The sequence below is a fragment of the Schistocerca nitens genome, chromosome 2 (assembly GCF_023898315.1).
Source record: "Schistocerca nitens isolate TAMUIC-IGC-003100 chromosome 2, iqSchNite1.1, whole genome shotgun sequence".
NCBI lineage: Eukaryota > Metazoa > Arthropoda > Insecta > Orthoptera > Acrididae > Schistocerca > Schistocerca nitens.
The window spans coordinates 285,420,612-285,438,221 of record NC_064615.1 but is presented as its reverse complement, the minus strand read 5'-3'; the positions used below and the strand labels follow the sequence as shown (position 1 = coordinate 285,438,221).

General features: G+C 41.1%; 1 protein-coding gene across 1 annotated transcript in view; it reads left to right on the top strand.

The window, feature by feature from the left end:
* LOC126236035 (transmembrane protein 104 homolog) overlaps positions 1–17,610 on the top strand; it is a 94,257-nt gene that overhangs the window by 34,553 nt on the left and 42,094 nt on the right. The window contains exon 4 of the mRNA XM_049945067.1: positions 6,602–6,668. Within this exon, the coding sequence (XP_049801024.1) occupies positions 6,602–6,668 (67 nt within the window). The remainder of the gene's footprint in view (positions 1–6,601; positions 6,669–17,610) is intronic.

The following is a 17,610-nucleotide window of genomic DNA, read 5'->3' as shown; positions in this document are numbered from 1 at the left end:
GTGACTTATTAAACTGATAGTTCGGTAATTTTCACATCTGTCAACACCTGCTTTCTTTGGGATTGGAATTATTATATTCTTCTTGAAGTCTGTGGGTATTTCGCCTGTCTCATACATCTTGCTCACCAGATGGTAGAGTTTTGTCATGACTGGCTCTCCCAAGGCCATCAGTAGTTCTAATGGAATGTTGTCTACTCCCGGGGCCTTGTTTCGACTCAGGTCTTTCAGTGCTCTGTCAAACTCTTCACGCAGTATCTTATCTCCCATTTCATCTTCATCTACATCCTCTTCCATTTCCATAATATTGTCCTCAAGTACATCACCCTTGTATAAACCCTCTATATACTCCTTCCACCTTTCTGCCTTCCCTTCTTTGCTTAGAACTGGGTTGCTATCTGAGCTCTTGATATTCATACAAGTGGTTCTCTTCTCTCCAAAGGCCTCTTTAATTTTCCTGTAGGCAATATCTATCTTACCCCTAGTGAGACAAGCCTCTACATCCTTACATTTGTCCTCTAGCCATCCCTGCTTAGCCATTTTGCACTTCCTGTCGATCTCATTTTTGAGACGTTTGTATTCCTTTTTGCCTGCTTCATTTACTGCATTTTTATATTTTCTCCTTTCATCAATTAAATTCAATATTTCTTCTGTTACCCAAGGATTTCTATTAGCCCTCGTCTTTTTACCTACTTGATCCTCTGCTGCCTTCACTACTTCATCCCTCAGAGCTACCCATTCTTCTTCTACTGTATTTCTTTCCCCCATTCCTGTCAATTGTTCTCTTATGCTCTCCCTGAAACTCTCTACAATCTCTGGTTCTTTCAGTTTATCCAGGTCCCATCTCCTTAAATTCCCACCTTTTTGCAGTTTCTTCAGTTTTAATCTACAGTTCATAACCAATAGATTGTGGTCAGAATCCACATCTGCCCCTGGAAATGTCTTACAATTTAAAACCTGGTTCCTAAATCTCTGTCTTACCATTATATAATCTATCTGATACCTTTTATTATCTCCAGGATTCTTCCAGGTATACAACCTTCTTTTATGATTCTTGAACCAAGTGTTAGCTATGATTAAGTTATGCTCTGTGCAAAATTCTACAAGGCGGCTTCCTCTTTCATTTCTTCCCCCCAATCCATATTCACCTACTATGTTTCCTTCTCTCCCTTTTCCTACTGACGAATTCCAGTCACCCATGACTATTAAATTTTCGTCTCCCTTCACTACCTGAATAATTTCTTTTATCTCGTCATACATTTCATCAATTTCTTCATCATCTGCAGAGCTAGTTGGCATATAAACTTGTACTACTGTAGTAGGCATGGGCTTTGTGTCTATCTTGGCCACAATAATGCGTTCACTATGCTGTTTGTAGTAGCTAACCCGCACTCCTATTTTTTTATTCATTAGTAAACCTACTCCTGCATTACCCCTATTTGATTTTGTATTTATAATCCTGTGTTCACCTGACCAAAAGTCTTGTTCCTCCTGCCACCGAACTTCACTAATTCCCACTATATCTAACTTTAACCTATCCATTTCCCTTTTTAAATTTTCTAACCTACCTGCCCGATTAAGGGATCTGACATTCCACGCTCCGATCCGTAGAATGCCAGTTTTCTTTCTCCTGATAACGACGTCCTCTTGAGTAGTCCCCGTCCGGAGATCCGAATGGGGGACTATTTTACCTCCGGAATATTTTACCCAAGAGGACGCCATCATCATTTAATCATGCAATAAAGCTGCATGTCCTCGGGAAAAATTACGGCTGTAATTTCCCCTTGCTTTCAGCCGTTCGCAGTACCAGCACAGCAAGGCCGTTTTGGTTAATGTTACAGGGCCAGATCAGTCAATCATCCAGACTGTTGCCCCTGCAACTACTGAAAAGGCTGCTGCCCCTCTTCAGGAACCACGTGTTTGTCTGGCCTCTCAACAGATACCCCTCCGTTGTGGTTGCACCTACGGTACGGCCATCTGTATCGCTGAGGCACGCAAGCCTACCCACCAACGGCAAGGTCCATGGTTCATGGGGGAAGCATTAGCGATATCGGCTAACATATTAAAGTCTGTCTAGGTCATTTTTGAAAAACTCAGTTGATTTTTCCAAATTTGTTTCACCTCTGTTTACTAAAAGGAAGCAGTCTTGTTCAACTTCAATGACCTGTGTGAGTCCAGTTAAAGCAAACCGTTCGGTATTGCAAGATTGCACCATAGCACAAACTTCAATGTAAATCAATTTGTAGTATTCCTTTGGGGTTTTGAAAGTGTGCGGTGAGCTAGCTTTGTTGTTTTCATACTTCTTTGGTATACTTAGATTCCGAGGTAGCGAAGGATCATCAACTTGTGAAGGTTTTTCTTTTAAACACAATTCCCAAAAGTGTTCAAAACTATCACGCCTTCCACTCAATATACAAATCAACCCCTCATATATTTTTTCCAGATCAACAACACTTAGATGAGGGCATTGAGTTTTTTCATTGACATCCTTTACTGGGTACATTGCATGGCGATAAAGAAGTAAAAATAAGTCTTGAATTGTAACATTGACTCAAGGTAGCCTGCACATTTGTAACCTGCCTCTGTTTTGTCCTCTGCAGAAAATGTTTCAAAAAACGCTAGAAGTTCTTCAAAGTTGTTCAATATTCTCAAGATACTAGAAGCTCACATAGTCCATTGAGTTGTGCAGAGGGGTCATAGACCAGCTTGGTCGTTGGTGCTCTCACAGCATAGGCTTCTGAAAAGTCCCATCCTTTTGTTGGATTTCCTTACTATGTTTATTAAGTCATTGGCTAAAGCCATAATATCCATCATAGATGTAAGATGGCGGAGACTGTCTACAACTGCCAAGTCTAAACTGAGCAGTGCAGTCCATGAAACGTGCTTTTGGTTATATATCCAAAACTAACTTTTTTAGTCCTTTGAACGTACCTCTCATATTTGAGGCACCATCATAGCACTGCCCTCTCAAGTTATCCATTGACAAATAGAGACGAGCAAAAATGTCTTTTAAAATACTAAACAAAGTTTGTGATTCAGTGTTGGGGGTCTCGATAAGCCAATAAAGTCTTCGTTGATGATTAGGGAATCATCGACAGTACAAATACAAAATGACACTTGCTCATGAATTGAAGAGTCACTTGTTTCATCAACTGTAATAGAAAAATGTTCAGTCTTCTTCATTGAAGCCAATACCTTTCTCAACAAACTTTCCTAGTATATCAATGATCTTGTTTTGAATATCGTGGGACGTCCACTTATACCCAGAACACCCTAACCAATCTTTAAACTCAGGTATGTCATTCTTTCGGAGTTCAAACAATTGAAAAAAAAATTTGAGTTTACATCTTCGTGCCCTCTAATTGCTAGTCCTTATTGGCAAAGAAATTGCACGGTACTAAAAATTGTCTCAAGAGCTAAACTGCCTTTCTTCATATCACTATCTAACTGTTCATTCAATTGGGAGGCCACACTTCGGTTAGTGATAGAATTTAGTTTCAGAACACCTTCTTTATGCGTAAATGTATTTTCATTAAGAAGGAATTTTTCCAATGCCTTCTTCCAGTTAGAAAATACAAGGGAAGTAAATGCATCGTGTTTTTTTTTGAAGAAAATTGTAATAAATTTTTGGCATCTGCCTCTTTGCAGGTTTTGCAAAAAAACTGTTTCGGTAGATGCTTCATATTCTAGCCACATATATTTGATCAACCAAGGCTTCTGAAATGATCTTCCCGTAACGGATTGTGCAGGTTTCGTCTGTGAACGGTTCTCACCTGAAGACAACGATGCAATTGATGATACAATAATTGTTGGAGGTTAACTTGCAGTATCATCAGCTTCCAAGTACGCTCTTTGGTAACAGATTTATCCATTGCAAACTTAATTCACAATACACTAAGAGACTAAAGTAAACGAATAAAATATAGTCATATAAAATAGTCCATTAGACAGTAAAGTCGAAACACTAAACGTATCAGCAGCGTACACTGAATGAAACCATCCACACTGCATGACTGCAACAGCAGGGTGGGCTTTATATAGCCGCGTCGTCGTAATGTCTCGAAGTATCAAGGTGACGCGAGGCGGATGGTTCCAGGCGCTTCTGCTCCAGTCCTTTTGATGTCGCCACGGCCACAGCGCTGGCCTGCCAGTGCCAGACTTTACCACCCAAAGGTTCGTGCACCGGAACAAATTCTAAGTGTACCCGCAGCACCGTAACACTATCATGATTCACACCGCTCATTTTCAGTTAACCTGCTTACTACCGTAATATTTATTTGTTTTGACTCATTACTGAATGTATTTTAAAAGGTAACTATCGTCAAACAAGGAAAATAAAAAAAATTCCAACATAATTTTGTGATTTTATGAACCATAATATAACTAATAATTTTCTTAAGTTATTGGTGGGGTCTCTGCCCCACCAAACGAAGTTTTGAGGGGGCTCAGGCCCCATGGAGCCGGCACCTGTGCCTCTACATCTGATGATGTCTCTCCAAGATAACATCCTGCATCCTCCCTACCTAAAAAATCCTCAATCCTGTCACAAATATCAGATACCCCAATGTTCGTACTTTTGACAATAAGAATTGGTGTGGTACTGAGTCGAAAACTTTTCTGGAGTCAAGAAATACTGTGTCGCCCTGGCTGCCTTGTTCCATAACTTTTAGTGTGTCATGTGAGGAAAATGGAAGTTGGGTTTCATATGATTGACGTTTTCAGAATCCATCCTGGTTGGCATGGAGGAGGTCGTTCTGTTAGAGGCACCTCATTGTTTGAGCTCAGAATATGTTCTAAGAGTCTACAACAAATTAATGTCAAGGATATTGGTAGTTTTGTGGATGACTTGTACTACCATTCTTGTTGACAGGTGTGACACGATCTTTTTCCAAGATCTGGGCACTGGTTTTTGTTAAAGGGATCTGCGATAGATTGTATTCAGAGGAGGGGCTAACTCAGCTGAAAATTCACTATAGAATCTATGTTCAGTTTTAATGATTTCAGTGGTTCCTCAACACCACTTATACTAATACTCATTTCACTCATCTTTTCAGTGGCATGAGGATTAAATTAGGGCTGTTTTCCTGGGTTTTACTTTGCAAAGGAACATTTGAAAACTGAGTTGAGCATTTCAGTTTTTGCTTGGCTTCCTCAGTTTCAGTTCCTGTCTCATTCGCTAAGGCCTGGACACTAATGTTGATGCCACTAACAGCCTCTACATACCACCAGAAATTATTTGGTTTTTGTGAAAGATCATTTGACAATATTCTGCTGTCATAGTCATTGAAGCCATCGTGCATTGCTCTCTGGACAACCAAACATGTTTCATTCAGCATCTATCTATCTATCTATCTATAGCCCTACGCTTTGTTTTACACCTGTTGTGCAGTAATTTCCATATCTTTACAAGTTTCTTTACCTTGAGTGTGTACCATGGAGGTCCCTTCCTATTATGAACTGTTCTACTGGTATATACCTATCTGATGCATGCTCAAGTATTCTTTTAAACTTGAGCCTGGTTCCCCTTCATGCTCTTATCATGTGCTGAAAGTTTAAAGTTCCTCATTGAGATATGACACTACTGATTTTTTTTATCTAGTTCACTGAACATATGTCTCTTTTCGCTTGTTTTAGTTGTTGTTTCACTTTGGTAATCATTGTTGCCACAATCACATCATGGTTATTGATAACATTTTCAATGTGGACATCCTCAGAGATCAGATATTTGTTGTCATTAGGTCCAATATATTTCCATCATGAGTGGGGTTCCAAACTATATGTCCTATGTAATTTTCAGAGAAGGCATTAGTAATGTTGCACAGGATGCCTTCGCTCACTCACCACTAACAAAACTGTTATTTTATCAATTTATTGACTGAATGGTTAAAGTCTCCGCCGATGATTACAGTATGATTGGGGAACTTGTGTGTTAAATCCTGCCTCGTCGTGGAATACGGGGTGTCTTGGATATCTGCTTTCTTGGATCGCTAGACAAAAATTCAAACAAATTGTATTAATGAGTTTTATTACGAGAAAAAATGACCCATTTACAAAGCAAAGGAAGTTACAAATGAGAAACTCATTGTCATCCACATCTAACTTGTGTTGGCTTCCCATCATTGAATGTGTGAACTGTTACCAACAGCAGTACACAACTACTAATCCACTGACACTGTAAGTGCATTTTTACTGAATGATAGGTGGCACATAGGCAAATTCAAAAGGTTTTAATATCTTTGAGGATAGTTCTATGATGTCAGGGTAATGGACATTTGTGTGTGTGTGTGTGTGTGTGTGTGTGTGTGTGTGTGTGTGTAATATGCTCAGTCTTACTCACACTGACCTGAATTTTAGTTTAGAATTTTGAGCAGTGGTTTGTTATATAATTTCTTATAACTTGAGTGGGTGAACTTGGAAAATGGAAGAAACATTTTTGAGAGATCGGCTCAGTCCTCTGGCATTATGATATAGTCCAATTCCTAGAAGGCTAAATACATTACAATGTGAACATGTGGACAGACATTGAAGTACAATTTTTATATACTGTTGTGTAGACTGAATTACTTCTGCCATTTATTACTTACAAAAAGTATTGTTGTTTTAGGCTTTGCAAGTGAATGAGTCACAAGATGAAGACAGTGATGAAGATCAGCCACTGGTCTCCCCAGGAGGTTTGTATTTACATTGGATGTGAAATACTTTAATTATTTTTCTGCACTTTAGCTGTTTCTTATGAAGAAGAAAATTTAATTCATGTGATCCACCTGACTGTAGGTGAAGACAGTATGGAAAGGATAGATGCCACTCACCACATAGAGGAGGCATTAAGTTGCAGACAGCAGAATGAAAAAGTATGCTAGAAGAATGTTTCAGCTTTCAAAGTCTTTCTTCAGAAGTAAAAAACTGACACACCCAAGACCCCTGTCTGTGGGTGCTAAGACCTGACTGTGACTTCTTCTGACGTGTGCAGCAATGTAGTTGGGCTGAGTGGGGTGTGGGAGATGTTAGAAAGAGGTGTGGGGAGGGGAGGAATAGTGTTGCCTATGGGAGTGTGCTGAGATATGGTAGGGACAGAGTAGGGCTTCTACATGCAGCATTGGGAGACTGTGTGCGGCAGGAGGGGGGGGGGGGGGGGGAGCAAAGAAGAAGAAAAGAACATGTAGGTGCATTGGTGACGTAGGAAGTCATGTGTGTACTAGAGTGGGAACTGGGAAGGGGATACGCAGGAACAGAGAGGATGCATAGCAGGGAGAGTTCCCACCTGTGCAATTCAGAAAAGCTGATGTTGCTGGGGAGAATCCAGATGGCATGGGCAGTGAAGCAGTCATTAAAGTGAGGCACATCATGTTGGATGGCATGTTCAACAGCTGAGTGGTCCATCTGTCTGTTGGCCGTAGTTGTTATTTGCTCCTAGGCTTTAGATTATCCTGGTGCAGATAGGATCATTTGAAGTTTTATTCACCTAACACAGAAGAAAAGTTTGTTCTTTTTAATACATGGGTAGAGAAAACAACTTGCCAAGCAGTTACAGATGAAATGCATAGAAAGACCCCAAATTTCTATCTTTTGGAATCGGGAACTACTTATTTTTGTGGAAGAGAAGGAAGGGATTGAGGAAGAGAGGTTAAGTGTGAAGAATACAGGGAAAGTAGGGATCTGGTCAAGAGACTTACTGGACAGTATGAAATGGAAAAAAGAATTATTGGAATTTGATGTAATTTGAAAAGCTAAGGAGAAGGTCTAGGAAATTCAGATGAGTGGGAATGACGAAAATGAGTAGAGGGGGGGGGGGTGGGGGGGAATAAGTGTAGGAAATATGGTAAAGAGAAAGACAAAAAAAATGTTTATGGAGGTAGGGTGAGAGACAATAAAGAAACATACACTGTAGGACATATATATCTATGAAATTAAGAACATGTTCTTTAAATTTCATCATCTCCAGAGACTTGGAATAAGTCAAAGTATACATAGAGAGTAGAAACCATTGTGGGCTACTTACATAAAGTTTTCTAATAACTAATTATAACTGTTGCTGCTTACTTTTATTGTTAACTATGGGAATTACTTTTTCTAGATTATAAATTATGTGTGTAATGAATCATGATATGTGTATTATTAGTGTGATGCTATGACTGATAAGTTTATTAGCTATTTGTGTCCAAAGGTGTATAAGAAAGAAAACAACTGTATATGGAATAGTGATCAATTTTTGAAGTTTCACTAGGTCGTGAAACACACATTCTTCATAACTATTAGCTCTGAGTGCGTAAATGTTTTCTCATTAATGAAGATATTTGTGGACTGCATGTTATTTCCAGTCTTGGATGAATCTTGGACATGAAAAAGTATTATTGTTAAAATTGACGTGAAAGTTCATAGTAGTCCAAACCAGTGTTATCTCAGTTCCTTATATACCAGCTTTAATGAAAATACAGAAATAACTAAATATTCAGAACAGCAACTATGGCATATTTACTTACTATGTTGTTTAGTTTTCAGGGAATAAAATCTTTATTGTAGTGTGAACTATGTAAACTTGAAATAATGAAGTTCTCAGCAGTAATATTTATTCCTAGTTAAAATGTTCTATTACATAATGTCCATATGTCCTCAATTTTTGTTGTACAGATTTCAATAAAACAGAAATTGCTGTATAAAGATGTGGTACAAGGGTTGTGGAGAACATTGTATCACGTAAGTTTTTTAATTCCACAAACGTAGTCTGCAGCTCTGAAAGGCGGTGTCTTCTTGAGTGTGGTGCTTGTTGCTCTTGCCTGTCAGTGGCCGATCTTCTGTTGTGAAGAATACCGCCATCAAAATGAACCCTAAAGAAATATGCAGCTATTAAGTATGAGTTACAAATAAATAACTTATGTATAGAAATCAAATTATTTTTGCAAATAACATATTACTTTCCTACGCTGTCTTTCCACCTGTGGTCACTTAGATGGGAAGGGCAACAGTGTAAAAGTCTCACTACTATAGGCAAGCAGCTTCTTTGGAAAAAAATCCATTGCTGCTTCTCAGCTGATTTTTCTATCTAAAGCTTTAAACAAAGCATTTATGCAACTCTATAAAAGTTAAACCGCGTCTAATGTGAACATAAATGCTAGCTGGAATTCTAAATATGCTGATAAACTGAGAATCCATATGGAGCTTGTTGATGGAGATTGAGGTCTGCAGCTGTATCATGAATGAAACTGAGAAACTATTTTAATCTTTTACTTTGTTTGTTGATATTTAAGGTTTCCCTATTTCCTGTCTGGCAACATGTTTGGACTTCTGCGCCAGTAAACAAATTTAGCTGTGAACTCTAGACATGGTAATTACTTTTGCTTCTAGCATTGTGGTTGTGAATGTCACTGTTCATCCTGGAATTCCAAGGTCTCTAAAGAGATTTTTTTCCAAAAAGTAAGTCATTTGTTGTGTATTTAAATGTTGAAAGCTGAGAACAAAGTAGCATGAGTACAGCACAGTCTGCTGATTGTCTAGAAAGCCACAGAAGTCTATTTTGATTCAGTAGTCATTTGAATCTGAGTGAAAGCTAACAGTTAGTTCAAAAATCATTGTTTCTGCCAGTTGGAAAGTGTTTGCTGTAACTAGATGGTTGCATGTGAAAGGATCTGGAGCTCGTCAGATTCATCATGAGTTACATCTAATTTGTGGGCTTACAGGAATGAGTGAAGGAAAGTTCGACAGTGTTGTCACGGCTTTTAAAGTTGTGATGCAGATGTACATAATGAAGAGTGATGTGGCAGGCCCAGTATTCATCCAGTGAAATCAGGACAACAAATGGACCAAAAACTTTAGATGTTCTTGCTCCTGTTGTTTCTCATGTTCAATGCATCTAAAATTCCAACATTGCTGCCACAACTATTACCTTAAACAATAGATTGGTGGACAACAGTTCGAAGATGATGAGCTGAAAACAGCTATCAACTGGTTCAGTTCTCAGGTGGAGAATATTAGTGCAAAGGTTTCAGAGACACTGTCATCAGGGAGCTGAATATTGTGTACTTTAGCATGTTTGATTGGTATTCCAAATTGCCTTTGCCTTGTTCTCAGATTTTGAAATTTTTTATGTACTTTTTTGCTATTTCAATGACATGGTGAAGAATTTTGTTGTGTTGCTTTTGGCTCATGATTACAGCTGGTCCTTTGTTCTAAATAACTCTCTCCTCCTTGTGCAACAAACTTCTGAACCAGGTGTTGCCACCCTTACTATGGGCTTGCACTGTAACTGTCCCTGATCTGTTGTGAAGATAAACTTGATTCACAGTGTTCTAGGAATTACTTTAAGAAGAATTAAATTTCCCAGCTACTATGCAGCCTTGGCAAACTTCTTCTGAGTATTTGTCCCGTTAACTAACTCTGCATAGTATAACTGAGTCAATAAAACTTTTCAGACAACAGAGATTAATGGGTATCTGTTACTGCTGTCATTTGACCATTGTGATCAGACTGTTTACTGTGAGTTTCACGTATGATTCATAGACAGTTGGATGTAGAGATATTGCTGATCACTGTTTTCATTGTTCTTCTTTCTTAATTGGAATGTTACTGTGTTTACAGACTAAAGTGGGGCATCAGTAACTCTAGATGTCCTTGATCAGGACTATCAGAGGTGAAGTAAATATTGAAATCGTATCATACAGTGATGTCCCAGTTATTACTGCAGACAACTAAATCCGTATATCGCTCGATATCAGTCCTTCGTAGAATTCTGGAACATGTCTTGTGCTAGATTATCTGACTGAAAATCTCCTCTTCGAGATTCAACAGGGATTTCACAAGCAATGATCATGAGAAACATAGTGAACTCTGTTTGCTCACAAGACCCTAATGGCAGTCAATAGTGGCGTCCAGGTCTTTGCCGTGTACTTTGTCTTGCACAATGCCTCTGATACAGTTCCATGCTGTCACTTAGTGAACAAAGTGCAAACATGTGGAATATCAGACCAGCTTTGTGATTGGATTTAAGAACACCTTGCAAATAGGAAATAGCATCTACAATGTTCCTACTCTACTGTAAAAATTTAGTGAAAAGTTATATTTATAGATAGCATTTTCCTCAACAACAAAAATGAGTTTTGCTAATCACAGAGAAGGAAACATAACTTTTCTAATTAGTTTATTGTTCATGTTGATTTGCTGTAGGTGTCCTGATTTCATTGCCTTTTTGGATAATACTGCTTTTGTAAACAAAACTTGCAGGGTAACTTTTTGAAATATAAAGATCCAACACTAATATACTGCTAAACTTTCTTCATTTATTCATTCCAATTAATTTACAATCATGCTGCTTTTAACAACTTGTATGAACCAGCTGATAACTAAACAGAACAGCACTCCTTCCTCTGTGCTCATACATGTGATTATTTATGTATCTCTTGTCGTGTATGGTACTTACTGTCTGGTTATACTTAATATTTTGTATTATTCACAGTGAAGAATAACTTGTAAAAATTATTCATGCAAACCAGTACCGTAGCAGAACAATTTTACATAAAAAGCTTCATAAAGTAAAGAATCTTTCAATGTTAAATTTTGTATGATGAATATTTTAATGATTAATATTAGAATATGCGAGTCTTATTCAAAAGTAACGTATTATCCATCCATCCACTATATATTCTAAATCCTCACCATTTTATACAAAATACACTGTTCTGTCTCCCATTGAAGTCTTAGCATTTGAAAGTGTTTACATTATGAATAAATGATTGTTATTTTTCAAGTTTATATTGAGTCAATACCTTTGAAGTCAGAAAGTGATTGGTGTAAACCAAAAATTAGGACGTGGTCTACACACATTTTTACGTGATGAAATTTCCAATGTATTGAGAGGAATACTGAAAAGATATATCGTGTACTACAGGGTGTATATGACCCGGGAAATCCACGTAAAACATGAGAATTTGGAATTTTTCATTGTTTTAGTTTCCAGTTAAATTTTTGTAATTTTGACTGGTGATAACTGATATTGTAACAAAGAATTTTACTTTGATCCACAACTGCAGAATAATACTGTGGGAATAAAACTGAACGTGCAAAGAAAAGGTGCCATTTACAATAATAAAACACAGTGCATACACAAGTGTCTGCCAGCAGTGGAAAGTGTCAAAGGCTTTAGGATGAAGACTGCAACACTTCATAACAACAGTCTGCTTACAGTGAGGGTGACAGAATCCAATGATTTTTCGTATTCATCCATGAATGGATGAATCGTGCATTTCGAAGCTGCTGAACATCAAACCATCGTTACTGTAAAAGAATAGTTATGAGAGAGGTGTTAAGTTATGTGGAGAGGCTGTTAGCTACATTGATTTCTGGTGACTGTCAGAAGTAAAGAGGACATCAAATTCATTGCTGTTGTATGCCCACAGTTATTAACTAAAATGATTCCTGAAACATCCAACAAAATTGCTAGTTGCATGAGAAAATTCAAATACATTGTTGTAAAGCAAAACAAATCAAACAAAAGATGCTCGCGTAAACTTTATTAATCTATTTGTGTGTGTAGCATAAAAGATTGTCATGTAAGTTTAAGGAACGATTTATTTATTCCTATTAAAGAATTCATCGATGGCATAGAAGGAGTTGTCAAGGAGATATGATTTCAGTTTGTTTTTGAAGCTATTGCTATTGTCTGTCATACATTTTATTTCATCTGGTAATTTGTCAAAAATTTTTATAGCAGCATATTTGACCCCTTTGTGTGCCAAAGATAGGATGAATAAAGGATAGTGTAAGTCTTTCTTTTTTTCTGGTATTATAATCATGAATGTCACTGTTGTTTTTTAAGCTGGTCCATATTGTTGAGAACAAATTTCATTAGTGAGTAAATGTACTATGAGGCTGCTTTAAGAATTCCCAATCTTTCAAAAAGGTGCCTACAAGACGTGCAACTATGAACCCCACACATTATTCTAACCACTTTCTTTTGAGGAGTGAATACCTTTTGTCTAAGTGTTAAGTTACCCAAAATATTATTCCGTATGACATCAGAGAGTGAAGGTATGCAAAGTATGTTAGCTTACTAATTTCTATATCCTCAAAATTGGCAATTATTCTGATTGCAAAAGTTGCTGAACCTAGTTGCTTTAAAAGATCCAAAATCCCCCTGCGGGTCCGAGGTAAGAATAGGCCTGAGGTATTCCTGCCTGTCGTAAGAGGCGACTAAAAGGATCCCCCCCCCCCCCCCAGGGGGTTGTTTGCGCCTGTGTCCAGAGACGGACAGTTCAACGACTTACATTTGTGGTCATTTTGGTTTTTCGCTTATTCTGGTTTCTTCCTTCCTTCGTTTGTTTCCTTTCTTTGTCCTTCTCCCTCTCTCACTGTCTTCCTCACTTTTTACCTTGCCTTCTTCTCCTTGCCTTCTTTTCCACCCTATGGTCTCTGCCTCGGCGTTTGAGACAGTCTGTCCTTTCTCTCCCTCTGTCCCTTTTTTTCCTATTTTTCTTTCCTCCCTGTGTGTGCCTGAAGGCCGACCCATGCGTTCGCATGCGTAGCCGGTGACAGGGTAAAGCGTAATCCTCCACCTGGGTAGACAAGTAGGACCTGTGCGTACCCCCTGGTAAAGGGCAGGCCCGGGGAGGGGTGATTGCCCGAGCCGACACCTTCCGACCATGCCGATTGGTCCCTCCGTCCTTTTCTCGGGAGGTGTGACCTGAGGTGTAAACATTCACCTAAGGCAGGAGCGCCCTCTGAGAGGGTCCCCACAAGGAAGGAGTGTGCGATCGGAGACGCTGACAATCATGGGGGATTCATCCGCAATGGATTTCTCTTCTTCTTCTCTCTCAACTTCTGCCCAAAAACTGAAACTTGACCAGCCACCAGTGACAAAAGAAGTACCGCCTGCCCCAAAGTTCCTTGTAGTTTCTAGATCTGAGGACGGAAAGGATTTTTCATCTGTCAGCCCTTTCGTTATTCAGAAGGGCGCAGATGCCATAGCTGGACCTGTCAAGTCTTGTACCAGGATGCGTAACGGTACCTTATTGTTGGAAACTGAGAGTGCCTTTCAGGCACAAAAACTCCTTCGGGCCACACCCCTGTGCATGTTCCCTGTCCGGGTGGAGGCTCATCGCACTTTGAATTCGTCGGGTGGTGTGGTATATACTAGATCACTCCACGGATTGCCTGACGAGGAGATTCAGTCTTTCCTCGCTGAGCAGGGCGTGATGGCTGTACCCAGGGTCATGAAAAAGGTCGACAGTGACCTTGTACCGACCCGAACACTTTTCTTGACCTTTGATAGTGTTCAGCTGCCGTCGCGCATCAAAACGGGCTATGAGGTTATTTCTGTTCCCCCCTATGTCCCGACACCTACGCGCTGCTACCAGTGTCAGCGTTTTAACCACACCTGCCAGTCTTGTTCACATGCGGCTAAATGCGTCACTTGGGGCAGGGACGGCCATGAGGGTGACTGTCCACCTCCGTCTCCTTGTTGCATGAACTGTCACGGTGACCATGCAGCATCCTCTCACGACTGTCCCATCTCCAAGGATGAACGCTGTATACAGTAAATTTGGGTCAAAGAGAAAGTGTCCACCTTGGCTGCTCGCAAGCTTTTTGCTAGTAGGAAGCCCACGCTGCTCCCAGCGGGGAAATACAGTACCGTCCTCGCCTCTCCTCGGCCTACCAGGCAGGTATCGATGCAGACATGCGATCTGATCTTTAGCTCTACGGTCGTCCGTTCGACCAGTGCTAAGATCGCCCGGTCAACGTCTCCTCTTCCACCTGTCACCCCTAAGACACAAGCACCTTAATCAGCTTCTGCCAAGACTAAGACCCAGAAGTCAGATGCACGGGCCTTCAAGAAGGAACCGTCCCGTGAAGACTTCTTACGTACCCCGAACCTCCCAGCCATCGACATGTACTTCGACTAAACGACTTTCCAAGAAGGCTCATAGGAAGCAAAGTTCTCCTTCTCCGCCACGGCGCGTTTCTTTTCCTGCGCCACCCAGCGGTTGCCGCCCCAGGCCGTCATCCGTTTCACCTGACCACACCGCTGGTAGCTGAACATCTGGCCGTTCACCGGCAGAGGAAGCTCCCCCTCCCGAACATCTTAACATGGTGGCCGATGAACCTATTGAAAAAATGGATGATGACTCTCCGCCTATTGATAGCGGCAGCAGTGCTCGCTCGAAGCCAGACCCTCAGCGGCCTTCGAGGTGACCCCTTCTTGCTTCTCCTTTTTTTTTATCTTCTCACGATGGCACTTCTTCATTGGAATATTTGTGGCATTCACTCCAACCGAGAGGACTTAATGTTGCTGCTACGCTTGCACTGTCCGCTCGTAGTAGCTCTCCAGGAAACAAAGTTACGCCCATGCGATCGTATTGGCTTTGCACACTATACCTCTGTGCGTTTTGACCTACCCCCTGTGGCAGGTATTCCGGCTCATGGAGGGGTTATGTTGCTGGTCCAGGATGATATCTAATATGATCCCATCACATTGCACACCGATCTGCAGGCAGTTGCCGTCCGAATTACTCTCCCCACTTTCACATTTTCCATTTGTACTGTTTACATTTCATCGTCGTCTGCCGTTACTAGGGCAGACATGATGCAAATTATTGCTCAGCTACCTGCACCATTTTTGTTGACTGGAGACTTCAATGCTCACCATCCCCTTTGGGGCTCTCCAGCATCCTGCCCGAGAGGCTCCCTGTTAGCAGACCTTTTCAACCACCTCAATCTTGTGTGCCTCAATACTGGCGTCCCTACTTTTCTTTCGGACACAACTCACACCTATTCCCATTTAGACCTCTCTATATGTACTACCCAACTTGCACGTCTGTTTGAGTGGTACGCTCTTTCTGATACATATTCGAGCGACCACTTCCCTTGTGTTATCCATCTCCTGCATCATACCTCATCTCCATGCTCAACTAGTTGGAACATCTCCAAAGCAGACTGGGGGCTCTTCTCTTCCAGGGTGACATTTCAGGATCAAAACTTCGCAAGCTGCGATAGTCAGGTTGCACACCTCACGGAAGTCATTCTCACTGCTGCTGCTTTTCCATCCCTCATACTTCTTCTTCTCAACGTCGCGTACCGGTCCCCTGGTAGACCGCAGCATGTAGAGACGCTATACGTGCTCGTCGACGTGCTTTACCCACCTTTAACTGCCACCATACGATGGGGAATTGTATTAATTATAAACGATTATGTGCGCAGTGTCGTCGTGTTATTAAAGAAAGCAAGAAAGCCAGCTGGGCTTATGAAAAACTTCTTGCGGAAACACCCACAGTGGCAGTGTTCTTTGATTTGGAGACGGCTTACGACACCTGTTGTAGGGCGGGCATTCTCCGCACCATGCATACTTGGGGCCTTCATGGTCGCCTCCCTCTTTTTATTTGTGCATTTTTAATGGATCGAAAGTTCAGGGTATGTGTGGGTTCTGTCCTGTCAGACGCCGTTCGCCAGGAGCATGGGGTGCCACAGGGATCAGTTTTGAGCGTTGCTCTCTTCGCCATAGCGATCAATCCAATAATGGATTGCCTCCCAGCTGATGTATCAGGCTCCCTTTTTGTGGACGATTTTACGATCTACTGCAGCGCGCAGCGTACATGTTTCCTGGAGCGCTGCCTTCAGCATTGTCCTGACCATCTTTACTCCTGGAGTGTTGCCAATGGCTTCCATTTTTCTGCCGAGAAGACGGTCTGTATTAACTTCTGGCACTACAAAGAGTTTCTCCCACCATCCTTACATCTCGGTCCCGTTGCTCTACCGTTTGTGGAGACAACAAAATTTTTAGGTCTTACATTTGACAGGAAACTTAGCTGGTCTCCACATGTGTCATATTTGGCTGCCCTTTGTACCCGTTCCCTAAATGTCCTCCATGTTCTCAGCTGTATGTCATGGGGAGCAGATCGAACTGTTCTGCTTCGCCTATATCGGTCGATCGTCAGCTCAAAGCTGGATTAGGGGAGCTTTGTATATTCCTCTGCACGGCCGTCCATCTTATGCCGCCTCAACTCTATGCAACATCGGAGGTTACGTCTTGCGATCGGAGCGTTCCATACTAGGCCTGTCGAGAGTCTTCATGCTGAAGCCGGTGAATTGCCACTAACCCACCGGCGCGATATACCGCTTTGTCGGTATGCCTGTCGGCTATTATCAATGCCCAACCACCCGTCTTATCGTTCCTTTTTTGACGACTCTCTCGACCGTCAATAAGGGTTGTATGTATCTAACTTGCTACCCCCTGGAGTTCACTTTCGTTGCCTCCTTCAGAAACTTGATTTTCCACTCCCTGCAACCTTTAGAGTGGGCGAGAGCCAAATGCCACCTTGGCTCCAGGCTCAGGTTCGCGTTCACCTTGACCTCAGCTCGCTCCCAAAGGAGGTTACCCCAGCTTTGGTATACCACTCGCGGTTTGTCGAACTTCGTTCGCAGTTCATTAATACGATCTTCATTTATACAGATGGCTCTAAGACCAATGACTGTGTTGGGTGTTCTTTTATTGTCGGGGGCACACAGTTTCAAATACTGGATCCATGGCCATTGTTCGGTCTTCACAGCTGAGCTATTTGCCCTCTGTCAGGCTGTTCTTTACATCCGCCGCCATCGACATTCTGCTTACGTCATCTGCTCTGATTCCCTGAG